The sequence below is a fragment of the Macrobrachium nipponense genome, chromosome 46 (assembly GCF_015104395.2).
Source record: "Macrobrachium nipponense isolate FS-2020 chromosome 46, ASM1510439v2, whole genome shotgun sequence".
Taxonomy (NCBI): domain Eukaryota; kingdom Metazoa; phylum Arthropoda; class Malacostraca; order Decapoda; family Palaemonidae; genus Macrobrachium; species Macrobrachium nipponense.
The window spans coordinates 31,915,057-31,933,367 of record NC_061106.1 but is presented as its reverse complement, the minus strand read 5'-3'; the positions used below and the strand labels follow the sequence as shown (position 1 = coordinate 31,933,367).

The window sequence follows — 18,311 nt, the reverse complement described above, 5'->3', positions numbered from 1 at the left end:
AATAACGTACCTGATAATAGAAAAATTAGAAAATACAGAAGGTTTCAGAAATGAAGTAATAAGGATAGTGGCACTACTATATGCAGACGACGGGTTAATACTAGGGCACACACTAGAAGAAATAACAAAATAATCAATAAAAAAATTCCTTATGGAAATCGCAGGTGAATGTGGCCTAAACATAACAAGGACAAGAGTAACATACTAATATATAACGACTGGTACAGTATCGATGATGTGGAGAATATGGAGCACATAGAAGGAATATTAAAAATAGTTAAGATATTAAATACCTAGATAACAAAATCAACAACATGAAAGACTGCTTCAGAGAACAGATAAAAAGGGCCCAAATTAAAGCAAAGCAGATGGCAAATATGGCTAATGCAGTCATCATAAAAGCTTGTAGCAGGGTAAAATAGGAAAATTGTACTGGAAAGGACTAGTGATGCTTCATTCAATGTATGCAATGGAAGTCATGAAACTTGACAGGAAAACAATAAATGAATTGCAGAAGATAGATAATAAAGTATACAGAGCAACAGTGAAAGCGCCAAGTACACAGCAAGTTGTGCGTTAAGATCTGAAATAGGGGCCACTTCCTGCCAATCTAGAGATATGAAGAATAAACTTTTCTACCTGAAAACATACACTGAAGAATGGTGGAAATAGGCTCCTATATGAGATAACAATGGATCAGTATGAAAAAAAAAAAAAACCCTGGATAATGCAAGTAAAAGAATATATGAAAGAACTAAACATAAACTTAGGTAAAATTGAAGCAGTTAAAGACAAACAGTTAAGAGAAATAATAAACAATTGGGACAGAAAAATATGGCAGAAAGAAATGAATGAAAAGTCAACATTAAGAATCTACAGAAAATATAAAGAAAACATAAGAGAAGAATCTGGTATGATAACACTGAAAAAAACAATGCTGATCAGTAGGGCAGACTAGGTATACTAGGATTAAATGATAGAAATAGGATAAAAGGAGAAGATACAAAATGTTTATACTGTGAGGAACAAAATGAAAATTTAGAACATTTCTTACTTTACTGTCCAGCATACAATGAAATTAGAAATAGATATAGCTTTATGCAGCAACCATATCAAGAAAATAAAGAGGAATTAGTAGCAAATATAATCTTATTGGTAGTACTAATGAGGGAGGAAGTGGAGAATCGGAAAGATTTTATAAAAGAAATGTGGTATTTCAGAGAGAAGAAGCTCAAGCAAACACAAACAAAGGAGGAATAAAAGAAGCAAGGGAGCCGTTTCAAAGGCATATCCCACCCACTACTACTACTACTACGTATCCCCGTTACATTGTCCAATTTGTACTAAATCAGAAGGTAATTTTGTACCCAGTTAGCTATGACTGTTGAGAGGTTTCGAACAATTCAGGTTTTTGTAATCTAGTCCGTAGGCATACCTATAGGCAAAGGATAAGGCTAGGCCAATCCAGTGAGCGTAGGTTACCTAGGTAGTAGTATACCTATAGCCTAGTAGTACGTACTAATAGCTACTAGTCTCTCTCTCTCTCTCTCTCTCTCTTCTCTCTAGTAAGGTTAAGAATGTCTGGCTAATACAAAAGCCACTAGAGATTTTGGGCGAGTCAAATGTACACTTAGTATTTCGCCCTGTTTAGTGCTACCTATAGCCCGGGTGGGGCCAGTTTAATTAGGGTGAATGACCGAGCGGCGACATAGCGGCCACCTTCCCTTAAATTAATGGCACAGGATATAGGTACGGCAGCCGTATCCCGATCGTGGTAGATATTGGTACGGCAGTGAATTGCGCATGCGTCAATTTCAGACTTCCTGCCGTACAAATATAGTGCGGTGAGTGTACGGCAGATTCTGTCATTGGTGCCGTATTGCGCTCTTGACTTGCTGTAGATACGGCAGTTAGCTAGGTATATCCGTTTACCAGTTTGCTAATCATACTGTATTATGTAAACCAGAGTTCGGCTTTTAGGCGGGACAGTCACGCTTTTTGAACATCTGTCCCCCTTTTTTTAGTTAGCAAAATGTCCCTCCCCCCCCTTTTTTTTGTTTTGCTTTTGTGAATTTTGTCCCGCTTTTTTGTACTAGAAAAACAAACACTATCCCAATTTTAATGGAATAGGTGCTGAAAATTTGTTTAATTTTGCCATTCACTACCTGGTAAATTCCATCGTCTTCTCAGACAGCTGCAATACCCAATGAAGTGAATTAAAAGAATAGTAAAGTGTATAACGGCCCTTGCAACTGCCGATGTCGGGCAGAATAAAGGGCCGAGAAAGTCACCAAAGGTACGATGGTAGTGTATATTATTGTTATTTATATAATCCTCTTTGAATCTCCTCTTCGGAATTCTTTTCAGGGCCGATTCGATCGTTCGTGACCTACGTATATATCATGAATTACCAAATTTTTGAAAGTTTGAGTCTTCATAGATGTCTATGGCTTTTTTCAGCTCGTTAAAGCCTGAAAACATCTGTTTTTCGGCGAAAAAACTAATTATTATTCCGCGTTTCATGATGTTCCGTCACCATTTTTTTCTTGCTGTTACTGATATGCCCAAAGACTGCGTTATATACTTCAGTATATAGTCTTTGGATATGAGTGAGACGGTAAACAAGGGTTCGCGCATGCGCAATTCACTGCCGTACCAATATCTACCGCGATCGGGGGTACGGCTGCCGTACCAATATCCAGTTCGTAAATTAATTTGGGTAGTTTGTATATCCGCGGTACACAGTTACAGCTCCTATCTAAGGACCCAGTTGATCTTAACCATGAGGCTAGTGCGTGCAGCAAAACAATTCCTCTTGCCAGAACAAACAAGCTTGCCAAGAATATTTAAATATGAACTGGATATTGGTACGGCAGCCGTATCCCTGATTGTGATAGATAGCTATTGGTACGGCTGTGAATTGTGCATGTGTGAACCCTTGTTTACCGCCTCAGGCATGTCAGTGACAGCAAGAAAATGACGACCTACCAACATGAACCGTGTAAAGTTAAGTATATCTTAGTTTTACCAGACCACTGAGCTGATTAACAGCTCTCCTAGGGCTGGCCCGACGATTAGATATTTTTACGTGGCTAGGAACCTATTGGTTACCTAGCAACGGGACCTACAGCTTATTGTGGGATCCGAACCACACTATATCGAGAAATGAACTTCTATCACCAGAAATAAATTTCTCTGATTCCGCGTTGACCGAGACGGGAATCGAACCTGGGACCACCGGATTGGCAGCCCAGCTCGAAAACCACTCGTCCAGCGTGGAACTATGAACCGTGTAATAGGTAATACATCAGTTTTCGCTGAAAGACAGATGTTTTCAGGTTTCATCGAGCTGAAAAAAAGCAATAGCCTAGATGTCTACGAAGATTCAAACTTCCAGGAATTGTATATCTACAGGTCACGAACGATCGAATCGGCCCTGAAAAGAGCTCCGAAGAGGAGATTCAAAGAAGATTTGAAGCTTAGCTAGTAAGGTAGTGCAGCAGTCAGTAGTGCGTCCAATATGGAAAACATGCTGTTAATATAGACCTGATTTGGATGATTAGTACTTACGATTGATTAGGCTGTTTACCAGGGGATTGACTTTGGTAGTTTTCCTTACTACCTACCATGAATACAGCAGAGCACGATTTCTGTGTAGTACTTCAAGTCTTCTTGGAATTTCCTCTTCAGAGCTCTTTTCAGGACTGACTTGATCGTTTGTGACCTACGGATATACAAGTTCTGGAAGTTTGACTCTTTAGACGTCTATTGCTTTTGTCAGCTCGTTGAAACCTGAAAACATCTGTTTTTCAGCGAAAACTGGTGTATTATTACACGGTGCAGAGGAGATTCAAAGAATATTTGAAGTACACAGATTGATTAGTTTAGTTTTATTTTTCATATATACAGGTAGTCCCCGGGTTACGACGGTGTCGGCTTATGACGTTCCGAGGTTACGACGCTTGTCAATAGACGTTATTTCCAGGGTTACGACGCATGTTCCAGGGTTTTGACGCATGTTCCAGGGTTTTGACGCATGTTCCAGGGTTTTGACGCATGTTCCAGGGTTACGACGCCTACAAAGCTCATCTGGGAGATGAAATATGACACCAAAAATGCAAAATAATCAATATTTGAAGGTTTTTTTTGATGAAAAATGCCATAAGAATGCAGTTTTACATAGTTCAATGCACACACTTAAAAGTAAGGTTTTCATAGGATTTTTGACGATGTTCCGGCTTACGACGATTTTCAGCTTACGACGCGTCTCAAGAACGGAACCCCCGTCGTAACCCGGGGACCGCCTGTATTGTCAAAATCTAAGTGTGTTTAAGTATTATTGTGATTTTTTATATTTTCATTTACTGCCAAAATGTTTTGGGGCTTTGGTGATGACAGTATGGTGCTTCACTTTGACATTTTGAATTGAACATGTTCAGCAAAACAATTCAGTTCGACTATTATTACTACTGTTGCTGTTCTTCTAGTGCCGTAACTAGGTATAGCTCTTAGCAACAGTGTACGGCAACTGCTGCATGATTAGCAAACTGCCGTACCTACAGCAAGACAATAGCACAATACGGCACCACTGACAGAATCTGACGTACCCCACTACACTATGTTATTTGTACGGCAGGAAGTCTGAAACTGATGCATGCGCAATTCACTGCCGTACCAATATCTATCGCAATCAGGGATACGGCTGCCGTACCAATATCCTGTGCCATTTAAATATGCAGATAAGGCACGAAGTGCCATTCCACCACATTCTTACTGACAGCACACATCAACAAACTTTTTCCCCTTGAAAATCTGCGGTCCGCAGATATTTTTTCTTTTGAAAATTGGGGGTCCGCGGATATTCACTCGCTCCAAGTACTTGAATTCGCTGCCATGACTCATGAGCATTTGTCAAGAGTTGTGGCCCAACCAGGCAGCACACTGTGACCTCTGTACTCCTTTCGAAGTAAGTGTTCTCCACTAAAATATGAAATACATAATGGCATCATTCAAGTGCTCTTATGGGAAGTGGCCGCATTCAGGGATCGGTGGCCGCTATGTCGCCATTCTGTCTTTTACCCTACAGTCGACTAACAAAAAATACGTAACGGTAAATTCTTATTAAGCAACCATAATACTTCAGAAAATGTCAATTTCCAAGAAAATACCCAATGCGGCGCTATTTCTTATATCTACCATGGTGTCTTTTTCTTTGTAAACCCATATGGGATTTTGGATTTGAAAATATAGTATTTTGTTTTATGTGTGTACGTTGATTGTTTTTCTGATATACATCCTCATTTCGTTGGTACATGAGGCTACTTTTTGGGGCCTCACCTTCATTTAGGCCTACCCAGGTATACCTATCTTACAATTCAGGGAACCTCAGTGAGAAAGTGGGGTTTTTGGGTTGGGGAAAACACAAAATGAGTAAAATACAAAGACATCTCCCATCGACAGGGTAACTGTCTTTCAGATTAAGGTTATGTGGTAAAACCCGAAACGGTTCCTCTAGTTTTGAAAACTTCCAGTTTACATGCAAAATGGCTGCCATGTTTAGTACGACCATGTTGGGGATGAATATAAAACAAAACATTGGTGCTAGCCTAAATACCATCATCATTAACAAAAGACAAACATAAACAAAAACATGGACAAAAATTTACAATCCTGTCGTCAACTGTCAGGAACTAGGCTGCTGTAGTAGTTTCAGGTTTTACCCATAAAAATTTTTTATTTTCAAATCCACCAAGTAATAATGTTTTAAAGTTAAATGTTAATGGTAACATTTGACAGAATTGCTCATCTTCTTTGTTTAGCCTAGGTTGTTGTTTTATAGTGACCTACCTTTTTACATCTAACCTTGGATAGGCTCACCTATAAACCCATCTCAGGCTACATTTGATAGCGTAAGCCCTATTCCTTGGTAGCCTTTTCTTAACATTGACTGCCCAACTCTCGCCACCCTTCTTATGTTTCATCCTGGGTTGGAAGAAAGACTGATGTGTCACTGAATTGAAGCCTGGTCTCTGATGTGCTTCCACCTCAACTACGAATTGGATGCCAGATGCCACAGATTCCTTGCATTTACAATTTTTTATTGTTTTTAATTGGTACCGAGATGGCACCAGAAGATTTATCCTACCATTAAGACCAAAGGTTTGTTAGCTATGAAAAATACCGTTTAATTAAAAATGTGTAATTTTTGAGAGGTTAAAAGTCTACATCAAGTTGTTGTTTAGTTATTGGAACCGGTAGGACTGATTGTCCATGCTTACGATCTGAAAGTTTTTGCCAGGGCAGATTGGTGTAGCAACCTTCATCTTGGACAGAATCCAACCCTTGCTTTGAGGAATCTGTTAGCACCTGAGACTTTCTTCAGAACTATCTCATGCAAAGTTGTAATGTAAAGATCATTTGGCTCATTTTGAGCTTAATGATCTTGGGGAAGTAACCCTATCCCTTTAGTCGAGCTCATCTTGTTATTGTACTCCAGGGCTTTCTCAACAGGTGAGGCAGTTCTGACGGCTATCAGCTTCTACTTGTTTGTGATGCTTTGGATGAGGTTACTAGTCTGATCTGTAGGTCAAACTTGATTGCTATCCAGCAACCAAGAAAGCTCTTGACAAGTTTCAGCTGGGAGTAGTTTTGTTTTGCAGAACTGTTCAATCATGGTTTCCTGTTTATGCTTTCTAAAGAGTAAAGTGGAGCAGGCGGTGGAGAAGAGTTCTGATAACCAGGACACCTTGGTCCTCTGTGTGGTTTCCTTCAAGTCCCCTGGGTTGATGAACCACATCTGTGCCTTTAGGGTGGCCATGCCGTATGTGTCCAGTGTCAGGAGGGGCCTTCCCTCCTCAAAACTGAGGTGGCAACTCAGTCAAGCACCTAGTCTCAGAGCTTTAGTTGATAAGATGTGACTGTTTCTACTTTCCCTTTGAACAGGGTAGGAGTCAGGTGTAGCTATAATACAACCTGTCAGTCATATTGGCCAGATTTAGCTGCTTTCTGACTTGTGTCACCCCGTATAGGGTCACACCTGGTTCTCTAAGCATTTTCTTATCAAACAAGATCTCAAACGTATCTCAGATGGGCTCACGAGCTCTAATGCTATCATCTCCATGCCAAACCAAATACTGTAGGAGGTTACAAGGATCATCCATCCCCAGTTCACTTTTGTGACTGGGACATGGCATTTCTGGGTAAAGATTCAACTTGGCTGTCAGATGAGACTCCCAACTAAGGAGTGAATCACTTAAATAAAAGGTAATGATCTGTGTTTCTGTGGAACAAATAAATTTTCAAAGGAACCTGTATTTTTCTTAGGTATATAAACCATACCCTTTTATCTTAATCCCATGTCACTATCCTTGCTTAGTGCCTGATGCCAAAGCAAGTGTTAGGCAAATGCAAGTGACTGAGGTCTTCCTTTACTCACCCTCCTTGAACTCCCTTGTTAGGTCAACAGCAGATAATGGCTCTTTCTGAAGGATATTATTACATAAAAAGGTGTGATTTATATACTTATAAAAAATACAAATTACTTAAAAAAAAAAAATTTATTTTTGGTTAAGACAATAGTTGCAGGATGAAGGATTGTCATATATATATTGCACCTTCCTTTTATAACTTTCTTACATCTCATGTTGTAGCTGACATTGACCTCATATAACATAACTTGGTCATGATGATTATACTGTAGATTAATTCCCTGACCATCACATAGGTCATGATGCTTATATAATGCTACCCTAAGTGAGTTATTTCTGGAAGTCAAATGTGATAAGATTCCTTTAGTGTTCATCTTTCAAGGAACGCTTTATGGTTTTTCTTAACTATTTTAAGCTAGACATTAATTGTAAAAATTTCACTAGGCGTTGCAAAGAGACAGACCCCTTTGGGGAAGTGATTCTCATTCTTGTATCCAGTGCTTAGCATGCTTATGGAATGGGGAAGTATTGCTGATCATTCCATACCTATCTAGCAGTATACAAAATAAAATAGTAAGTTTGAGTTTATGGATTTTACAACTGTTATTTATATGTATTTTTGTTTTAATATTTTGCTCCAAAAATTCCCTTTTTTTTTCTTTAAAGACAAAAATGGAGTGCATTCTGTTACTACAGGATGCTTTTCATATTTGCATTAAATAACTTTCTATAATTGGTAAAGTATAATCATATTCCCAAAAGTACAGCACTGCTGTATTAGCATTTCAACATCCCATATACTCTAATTTTGAATTTAAATCTGTTACTGGACCAGTTTTATATGAATGTGTATAGATGTAAGGTACTAACTTTGCCATTTTATCTTTTCAGTCAGACTGGCTGCAAGCAATACATAAAGTATTCTGGACAAGAGGAGATGTTTACTGTATTCTGTGTTGACTGAGAATCAGTTCTGGAATACTGGGACACTTCCCATTTGTGTGATTTGTGACTGACTGACTTTGAGATAAGTATGGCCGATTCTGAAGAGGAAATTGATTATATGTCTGCAGACTTTTTAGCTCAGTGTACTGGGAGTAATGATATTAGACCTGGACTTGTTCACTCACATGCTGCTAAGAGAAAAATTAATATGGAAAAGAAGAAAAAGGAAAAGGATTCTAAGCATAAAGTAAGTTTTCGTTCTGTCAAGGAAGTTCAAAAAGAAAGACTAGAGGAAGGGCTTAACACAGCCCTCAACTCCTCCAATAAAGGGTTTTCATTGCTTCAAAAAATGGGATACAAGCCTGGCACAAGTCTTGGTAAGGAGGGTCAAGGTCGACTTGAACCTGTCTCTGTTGATGTGAAACAGGATAGAGTTGGACTGGGTTGGCAACAGATGATTGTAGATTACAAGAAGAAAAAAGAAGAAAGAAAATTGAAGAAAAAAACAGAGAATGTAGTAGATCCAGAGGAATATCGTGCTAGAAAACGTAATGAAAGACAAGAGAAATCTCTGTGGCATGATTTGAGGAAAAGCCAACGCATTTGTTATGAAATGGATTCAAAACAAAACATCACAGAACCCGAAGAGACGTGGTTTTGGCCAATTTACATGCAAGAACATGATGAAGAGGAGTATGAAGAAGATGAGGAGGAATCAGAAATTGATTTTGAGCCACAAGAAAAACTCATGATTCTCACTTCTTACTTACGGACTCAGTACCTTTACTGCCTTTGGTGTGGAACAGTGTTTGATGATGAAAGAGACTTGAAGCAAAATTGCCCTGGACCCACAAGAGGCGACCATGATGATGATGATTAAGCATAACATTTGGTTAGTATCACAGGGTCTTCATATTTTTGTGATTACAACCTAAATGGTTGGATTTATAGTGATAACAAGAAAACATAAAAATGGCAATGTTAAACTAAAATGCATTTATCTGGTAAGTTGCTGTTACTGGTGGATGCTAGTGATCTTTGGAATTCTTAATCGATAAAAACATAAAAATTATATTAAGGACTAGAAAAGCAGGAGACTAGAGAATTCAGGATGAAATTCATTAAAAAAATGTTAAGTGGATACTTTTTAATACTTTACAAAGTGACTGTAACATTTTTGTCTTATGAGGCGCAGTAAGGTTCAAGCCCAAACAGTTGTTCTTACACAGTGTCAATTATATTGAAAAAAATGCTTACACCTTTCATCCCAAATTCAGTCAACATATGGGAAATTAAAGTTATTTGGTTGCAGAAACATATTTGGAGATTAAACTTTCCATCATAATACTCTTAGGCCTAAAATCAACATTGCTTATAATCTGAGGGGTACACCTAATGTAACCCTTCTGTGAAACATTGGAAAAGAGCTGATGCCTAATCTGTATTGCTAGTAACTAGTAAGATTGTTCTGACTCATTCTGTAAGTCAGCAGTCTTATTAGGTCACTTAAACTATCTTCCTTATAGTCCATAGTGTGTACAAACCTCTTTATTTTACTGTTCTCCATTAAGCACTAAGAACATTTTTGTGGATGCTCACTTAATACCATGTTAGATACTCTTAGTGGCAACAGTGATTACAGTGATCCAGTCAGTTAGTATACATTAACTTTAAATCAAATGAATCTTGATTTTTGTACTGCCTGGATTTTGTTTTGTTTTTAACCTTTGCTATATAGATGGACCACCCAAGGTTTGTCAGTAAACTCCATTGATAATGGCATAGCAAAAACTTTTGTAAAACAGACAAAGGGATTTCATGGTGAAAACCGCTACCCTCTAAAAGAGTAATACTAGTCTCCTTTCTTTCTCAGAAGTAAAAGAAAGAAAATAGGGAATAGCATCTTGAAATACTTTTGTCAAGATATGTTCCATGTAACTTCCCTCTTTGGTAGTAATTAAAAAAAAAAAATTCATACAAACCCATTACATGTACAGTCATACCTTAGTTAATGGAAGCTTCGTGTAACGGACAGTTTTGGTTAAAGGATGTCTTGATTAAGAAAATATCTTCTCTGTTCACGGACACATGCTTGATTTAAGGACACAAAGACGAAAGCCTGGGTAAAATATGCATGGGTTAAGCATGTCTCATGTTTGTAGTTTCTAACTGAAGCAAAGGGAAGGATTCAGTCCCTGCGTAGGTCTTACTCTGTGCACATCTCTGCTAAATTGGCATCTCTTGCCTTCTTATTGGTCAAGATGACATGTGTACAGTATAATTGTACTGAACATATGTCATCTTGACCAATAAGAAGGCAAGAGATACCAGTATGGCAAAGAGAGAGAGAGAGTAAATCTGGATTTAAAAGAAGGAAAGAATAACAGGATGCAAGAGAAGAGAGAAAGGAAATCTGGATTTAAAAGAATCATAGAAAAACATGAAAAGTGCAGTTTACTTGAATAATATCACCCTGACAAAGTTTGCAGTGTTATAAACCTGTTGGAATGACAATGCTATATCTTGCAGTTAAATGATATATTAAAATGCAGGAAAAAACAAACAGCACTGGCCAAGGTTTTTAGTAAGGAAAACAAAGTTATATATTGCTTTTATGGAAAGGGCCCCTTCCAAACAATAACATCTGACCTACTCTTCACCCTCCACTTACGCAGTAGGCCATCAACTTGACTATTTACAATAAAATTGAGAACAAATTTGCATTTATTTCACATATTTATTCCTTATTGTATAATTTCTGCATGCTAAGCAAGTTAAACTTAAGTTGAAATGTTTAAATTTGTAATTTTTGAAGTCTTGTATGCATTAATCCAATTCCTATATTTCTTATGTTAAAAATTAGCTTGGTTAAAGGACAGCCTTTTGGAAGGGGTTGTACTATAACCGAGGTATGGCTGTACTTACACTAATACAGAACACTCCATTTTTTTGCACACTTCTGCAGAACACATGAAAAGTGATTTCTGACTGCTAGTTTGTTTGTGTGTGTGTAGCCCAGAAAGTGCATGCCGCATAACCTAGCTAGTATCTGCTTTCTTGGGAAATTCTGTACCACAAAAGTGACCTGCAGTATAATGGGTTAGTATGAAAAAATTAATTTTCTCTTTTGAAAAACATAACATTTATTTGCTGTTTTCTCTCTTTATTACACATGGTATAATAAAAATTTGATTGCTATGTTTTCTCTTTTTCATATGGATATTTTCTTTATGGAAACCTGTTTAGCAAACTAATAACCTTTTTGATTACTTCTGTATAAATTTGTGTTCATGCTGATTACAAATGAGCTTTGTTCCTACACAAATACAAACCTTCATTATTGACAGAATTTAGCTTGCAAACATGAGCTGGAATGAGTATTTGGTTTCCTGTTTCCGTACATATTTTATGAAATAATAAAGTTTGCAAAGCCCAAATATACAATTGCCTGCTACTGAAAGGTAACCGTTAAACCCTTAAGCCCCGTCCACGTGGTCGAACTTTGCCCAACAGACTTTGTATGATGTGACGTCAGAAGGAGGACAAAGTCAGAAACTTATCCGCAGTTTCTCCGCTTCTGACGTCACATCGAACAAAGTCTGTCGGGCAAAGTTCGATCGTGTGGACGGGGCTTTAGACACTGCCTGGGGAAAGAGAAACTTTTGTATGTACGTAATTGGTTTATTGTGCTGATTGAGGTTGATCCTCACTTTGTGTGTCATGCTGTAGGCATGACTGTGCTGTTGGTGACACCAAAGATTCGCGCTGGTTTTTTCTTGCTCCCAGTCAAACTTCCACCAGGGGTTACCACTCCTATGGGAGTAGTTTCCCTAACATTGACACCTGTTGCTTCATCACTGGAAAGCCACCATATGGGGGAAGATGAACGGGCTGATTCCTCTAAGGTAGTTTCACTTTGCTCAAAGGAGTTGTCGTAGGGAGGACACTCCTTTTTGGGCTGAGGGGAGACAGTCTTGCATAACCCGACCTTTGTTGCAGGTGCTGTGGAGCCTGAGGGACTTACTGATTTGTGGCACTCCCTAGGGTTCGAAGTAGAGCCGAGTGTGCTTTCTCTAATTCACCTTTTGAAGGCTATACAGAGCCTTCCTGTAACTGTGATGACTTCTCTGGTGACCACTAAAGTTGTAATGTCACCACATATTCCTTCGGTGAGGTGCCTTCCGGTGTTGCTGTCTGTGTCATTGCTGGGTGACATTCTCCTCCACATTATCTTAAGCTGCCCTTGACAAGGAGAAGAAAGTCATAGTACTTTTTGTCTTTATTGTTGAGTGCCATCACCACCTCCCCTTCTTCTTCCAAAGCTAGCAAGTGAAGTAGAAGCCTGGCTTGCCCACCCATGCATAGAGGTATCCAGCATCTGTAAGAGAGAGGCTTTTCTTGCTGCACAGATGTTTAGATACTTTCATAAATCCTCAGTGCTGTTTATCAGGGGAAGCAGGATGTTGTCTGTAGTTGGTACTGTAGACAAAGTATCTCTCCAGTCAAAGCCACTCTTTAGAAGATAGCAAACTTTATCATCTTCCTTTGCAGAGAGAAGTTTGTCTGTCTTGGCCATAAAGGGGCACAAGTCAGCTTAAGGCCTCGTTTTATGACTAAAAAGGCTAGATCTTTCCTCACTGTGGGATATCTCCATACTCCTGAGATGCTTTGAACAGTCTCGCCCTCCCAGGAAACTTATGTTCCCTGAGTGGGATGTGACTGTGTTGAGGAACCTCATTCGTTGCTTGTACGAGCATATGAAAGTCATCATACAGAGATATGATATTAGACGATTTTTCTTCTTTCCCTGGCATTGGTGAGAAGGGTAGGGGAGTTTTTTGTCCTCTTGTATGATTGTCAGCACTTGAGGGGATGGGGATCAGCATCGGTCATATTTGTCCTGGATTATGCAGTAAATACTCAGGACCCATTGGTCCCTGACACTAGGTTGAGCCCTTTTCGATATCCTCCCTAGAGGACTTTCTTGGTAATGATCTGGACGGATGCTATTGTGTCCTGTTAGGATGCTGCAGTACTGTCTTGAGAGAGCTCAACATTTCAGGCCTGAGTGTTGATGTTTCTTTGTTAGTGCTGGCAATGCAAAGAAAAAGGTTTCAAAAACATGATTTCTTTCTGTCTTTGTTAGACAACCAAGTGGGCGCATGCCTTTTTCAGCAAGGATGGCTACAGTCTGGGCAAGAGCTCAAGAGGTCAGGGGCATTGCCCATACATTAACCAGTCGATTCAGAAGGGATTGCATGCAGGAATGTGGTTGTGGCAGACCACCATTGCATACGCTTTTTACAATCAGCAGGCAGGAAGTTGTACACAAATCCTTGTTAGTTTTCCTAGGGTTCTATGTCGGCTGCTCAACAAGTTCTGTAGCAGCCCAGCTCCCATTTTGGGACAAGTAGCACCTTGTGTAAAGTATTTGGTGAGTGAGGGATGTGCGAGTAACTGCTTCTCATGTCTTTCTCCTTTGTCTCTTGTAGGATGAGTTGGGGTGCTAGGCAGATTTTAGCTGGACGGATGAAGTGTGCAGGTAAGCTGTGAGAATGAGTACTAGTCTTTGGTTTATTCTTTGTAGCACTAAAGAACATCCATACCCATATTCCCTGCCATTTTCAGTCCACCATCAGGTGAAGATTACCAACATAACAGGCAAAAGGAAAGACCTCGGGTCCCATCCTTCAAGGGACATTATCAGGGGAAGACTATATGTAATTACTACCCTGGTATAACAAGCCTGTAATATAATTGATAATGTCATATTTGACACAAGACTATATTGTCTACTCTAATTAGTTTTAATTATAGAGGGGTATGCAGGGATGAAAGGTATGCAGTTTAAAACTTTCAAGGATGTACAAAGCCTTAAAGAAATAAAAAACATACATTACATTTTTATTGGGCAAAAAGCTCAAGTTTGTATACAAAAATGTATTCTAAAGTTACATGGAAAACCTGGTAGTATATAGTAAGCTACGCAGTGTGCTGGTTATCAGAAAAATTCCTAATCCCTTATGCTTGATAAATTTTTGACATGAGTTTATGCAATAAACTTAAATACATGTCACATAAATATTCAAGCACACTAAGACACTGTTATCATATGTTTGGTTTTGATTTTGACTTCACTTAAATGAGCCCAAGATGTTACTAAAAGATTATTTAGGAAGGGTTGCTTGCTAGTTAGAAAATAAATATTTTGGAACTTGATTTATCAGATTGAATTAAACAACCGAGCTCATTGCTTTAATGACTCCTGTAATTATTAAAACGTAAGGAACAAAATTTCAAAGTACAGTATACAATTTTCTTCTTTTTGATGGCAATGAACTAGTTATCCATCAACAAGTTACACTGGTAAAATTATTATAAATTACAACTTGCCATAGTCATCTAACAATTGCAACATTAACTGAATTATGAGTTATTCCTTAAAATATTTGAAACTACTCTGCTTTTCTTATTCCCTTTAGTTTTAATGTACTGATTAGAATAAAAATGTAAATATGTGACTTTTCAATATTTTTAGTTTGTGCAATCACAGAGCTGCTAGCTGCCTTCTTTAACATGATATCAAATAAAAATACAATACAAACTACTCATTCAGAAGGCATTTTTATAAAATAAATGGCTTTACTGAGAGTTTGTCTGTATCACTATGATATGGAATGTCAAATTAGGAATATTTGTAAAGTATGTAAAATGAAATCTCATGAGGTTTTCAGACCTTAAAATTCTTTTATTTAGCTGGTGCAATCAAGAAAGCCTATTACAGATGGCAGTAGGTGGGCAAGCAGGGGAAATCCTTCTCACTCGCATGTCTGTACTGTCCTTTTTTTCTAAGACTATGGGGCACAATATGGTTATAGGTGGGATTATGATAAAAAGACTTCAGGATTGCATCTATTCAATTTACATTACTATTTAAAACAAATGCTATTTGTTTACTATGAGAGTACATACCTTTATCTTTCATAAAAGATCATAAAACAGACTCACTCTGAGGTGGGAGGCATTGTCTTGAACTTTTACAAGGTTGCTCGGTCTTTCACTCATGACTTGCTAGATTCCCAGTCACAACATTTTTGAGAAGAGGAAGGAAGGCTCCTGTAACCTATACAGCCTAGTATTTTGGGTGCTGGAGTTTGGTACTTTTCAAAGGAAAATCCCCAATTCCGTAGATCTCAAGGTGAACCTTGGCCCCTCGTATCATACGTACAGGATAGTAGGTAGTAAATATAGTATTCATACCCAAATGCTCTACACCAATTCCTCTGTAATGAGGAGAGTGGAAGCAGTCACATTCTTGGACGACAGCCTGTTGATGAACACTGTATTGTGTCCCTCACCTGCAACAAAATACACAGCCTGGACTGCCACTCAAGCCATTTATAACAAATGCTGACCCTCAAACCTGAAATGTTAGATCCTATTCAAATAGCACCACACATTTTGCATGAGGGCCAAAAGCACTGTTGCAATCATTGCCAGTGAAATCCCAGAGGGATGGGATAAGATACCTTCATATCTAGGCTCAGAAACAGATGGGTTTTGAGATTTCACCATAAACTCGAGAATGAGTATGTTCCAACCGTCTGTATAACAGACTTAGCACACATGACCATATAGCTTGGCTAACTTCTTCACTGAAGATAGGGAAAACACTGTCGTCTTGACAATTAGATCTCTAAGGCCTAATTAAGAGGATTAAAGGGTACCTGAGCGAGACCCAAAAGAACAAGAGATATGACTCTCTCTCTGCAAGTCTAACTTCCTGGGGCAGGCCAAGACTGTGTAGTTCTTCTGTGCCCTTCAACCAGAAAACCTAGTTTATGGCAGATTAATAGCCTTTCACTGCAAAGATGGAGAAGAGCGTATCTCACCAGAGACAGATGAAGTAGTCAGTTACCTGTTGAAGAGAGGATCCTACTCTAGAGTAACCATTTCTAGGACACCAGCTACAGATGAATCACTCTGCCTGATAGACTTCTGCTGAGGACCTAACCACTCCAGACTACTTCAGTGTACTATTCCTGCAAGAAAAGCCTGTCTGTCATATATGCTGGATTGTCTTCAGCAGTGAAACAAAACACCCTCCATTGATGGGCAGGACCTCAGCAGATGAGACTGAAAGATGATGCATGGGCCAGTAAAAATGGCTATCTCTCAGTCTGAGGTCAGTGAAAAGCCACCAGGGCCGTTATGACTCCTGGGGTGATCTGCCCTTGGATGATCTCCCAAAATGTTAAGCAGTTTCATCAGACAACTGAGGAAACTTAGCTCTTCAAAGGGGTAGATGTCCAAATTGCTTCATATGCTGAAAGGCAGTACTACATGGGGCTTCCTATTCAGTCATGTGGCGAACAGGATCACAAACGATATCCGCCACAAAGAAAAAAAAAAGCCTTTCCACAATGTGAAGTTGTAGAGACTACTTTGTCCCCACTCATTCACCTGGAGCTACATAATTAATAAGCTTGAATGACTGAATTAGCTTGTGCCAAGAATATTCCCATATTCAAAGACTAAAGTTTACATTTTCATCAAAACAATGAGTTATGCAAAATATAATATTAGATATTTGATAAAATTACTGATAAGAATAGAATATTTCAAGAGAGTTCAATATAGATTTTTTAATGCAACAAAAAGACCTAAATTTGTGGGACTAGGTAAATAAATAATTGTATGAAAATGAAGATCTTAAATATGAACTGAAGTGTTGAAAATTTCGTATCTCATTTCCACTTTATTCTTTAATGATCTGCAGCTAAGGTATGCAGGGTTGTAGTTGAAGACTTCAGGATTGTCTTACTCTGAAACCAGAGATGAGTTTTCAATTTTTTTGGTATGAATAAGTTTACACCTTACCAAAAGAACATTCTGGGAAGGAGACATTGGAGATTCGTTGCTTAGAACAAAGTCACCAGGACACCATTCTATTACGAGAAAGTCTGAGGAGGAGGAAGAGATCACCTAGGAAGGACAGGACTCTTACAATGGCGATGACTCCTACCCTGGGGGCTTTATAAAGAAAGCCACTTCCCAGAAGACTGTAATGAAATATATTCCTAAATGGTGGAAGGGTGCAACCCTCTTTTTGAAGTTACTGAACTGACTCCATAAAATAAAAACCCATCTCAATCCTGCATTTAAAAAACAACATTCAAGACAATAGATTAAACCTCATTCAACCTCCTGTGGTCACAACATTCACTGTGAATTGACAGCAGGGTTAAAGATGACAAGCAAGGGGATACAATGGTGTACCTTCTCCAAGAAAACCGGTTACTTTAAGATGGCTGAGCTCTCCAAATTAAATCCAAAGGAATCAGCAATGACTGGTCTTCATCCTTGCATGTAAGCAACAAAGATATGTATTAGTATTGCAATGCAAAATGCCGCTTGTGAAACCATGATGACCTAGATGATCTAGGTTAAGAATGGTAATTAGATCAATATTCCCCTGGGAGCTTTATGAAGAAAGCCACTTCCCAAAAGACTGTAACAATGAAATATATTCTTAAATGGTGGAAAGATGTAACTCTCTTCTAAAGTTACTGAATTGAACCCATAGAAATAACCATATCAATCCTGCACTTTAAAAACAGCATTCAAGTCAAAAGTTTAAACCTCATTAAACCTCGTATGGTCACAAAATTCACCATGGGTTAAAGACAAAAAGCAAAGGGATAAAATGGTGTACCTTTCTCCAAGGAAAAAGTTATTTTAAGATAGCTGAGCTTTCCAAATTAAATCCAATGACTGCTCTTCATCGTTGCATGTGAGCAACAAAGATGTGTATTGGTATTGCACAATCGATATTTCCAATGTACTTAATTTATACTGCTGGACCAAAAAGAAAGATAAAACCCAAAGCTAAAAAACAGCATATACCATTCAGAAATTAAATCCCCTTAATGCTAATAC

The 18,311-nt window shown here is 38.5% G+C and overlaps 1 protein-coding gene across 5 annotated transcripts; it reads left to right on the top strand.

Moving 5' to 3' along the window:
• Window positions 1-1,000: 1,000 nt before the first annotated feature.
• LOC135214878 (G patch domain-containing protein 11-like) lies at window positions 1,001-14,823 on the top strand. Of its 5 annotated transcripts, XM_064249304.1 has the most exons (3): window positions 1,001-1,355; window positions 8,319-9,264; window positions 13,865-14,823. In XM_064249304.1, exon 2 carries the CDS (start codon window positions 8,461-8,463, stop codon window positions 9,250-9,252), a length of 792 nt encoding a protein of 263 aa, XP_064105374.1. In that variant the 5' UTR covers window positions 1,001-1,355; window positions 8,319-8,460; the 3' UTR covers window positions 9,253-9,264; window positions 13,865-14,823. The 5 variants fall into 5 exon arrangements, with proteins under 5 accessions (XP_064105374.1, XP_064105372.1, XP_064105376.1 ...); XM_064249302.1 differs by lacking the exon at window positions 13,865-14,823 and having other exon boundaries at window positions 1,004-1,355; window positions 8,319-10,077; XM_064249306.1 differs by lacking the exons at window positions 1,001-1,355; window positions 13,865-14,823 and adding an exon at window positions 1,369-1,391 and having other exon boundaries at window positions 8,319-10,077.
• Window positions 14,824-18,311: the final 3,488 nt, after the last annotated feature.

What these genes read in the sequence shown, in the direction of transcription:
- LOC135214878 (XM_064249304.1), top strand. Translation starts at nt 8,461, where the DNA reads ATGGCCGATTCTGAAGAGGAAATTGATTATATGTCTGCAGACTTTTTA.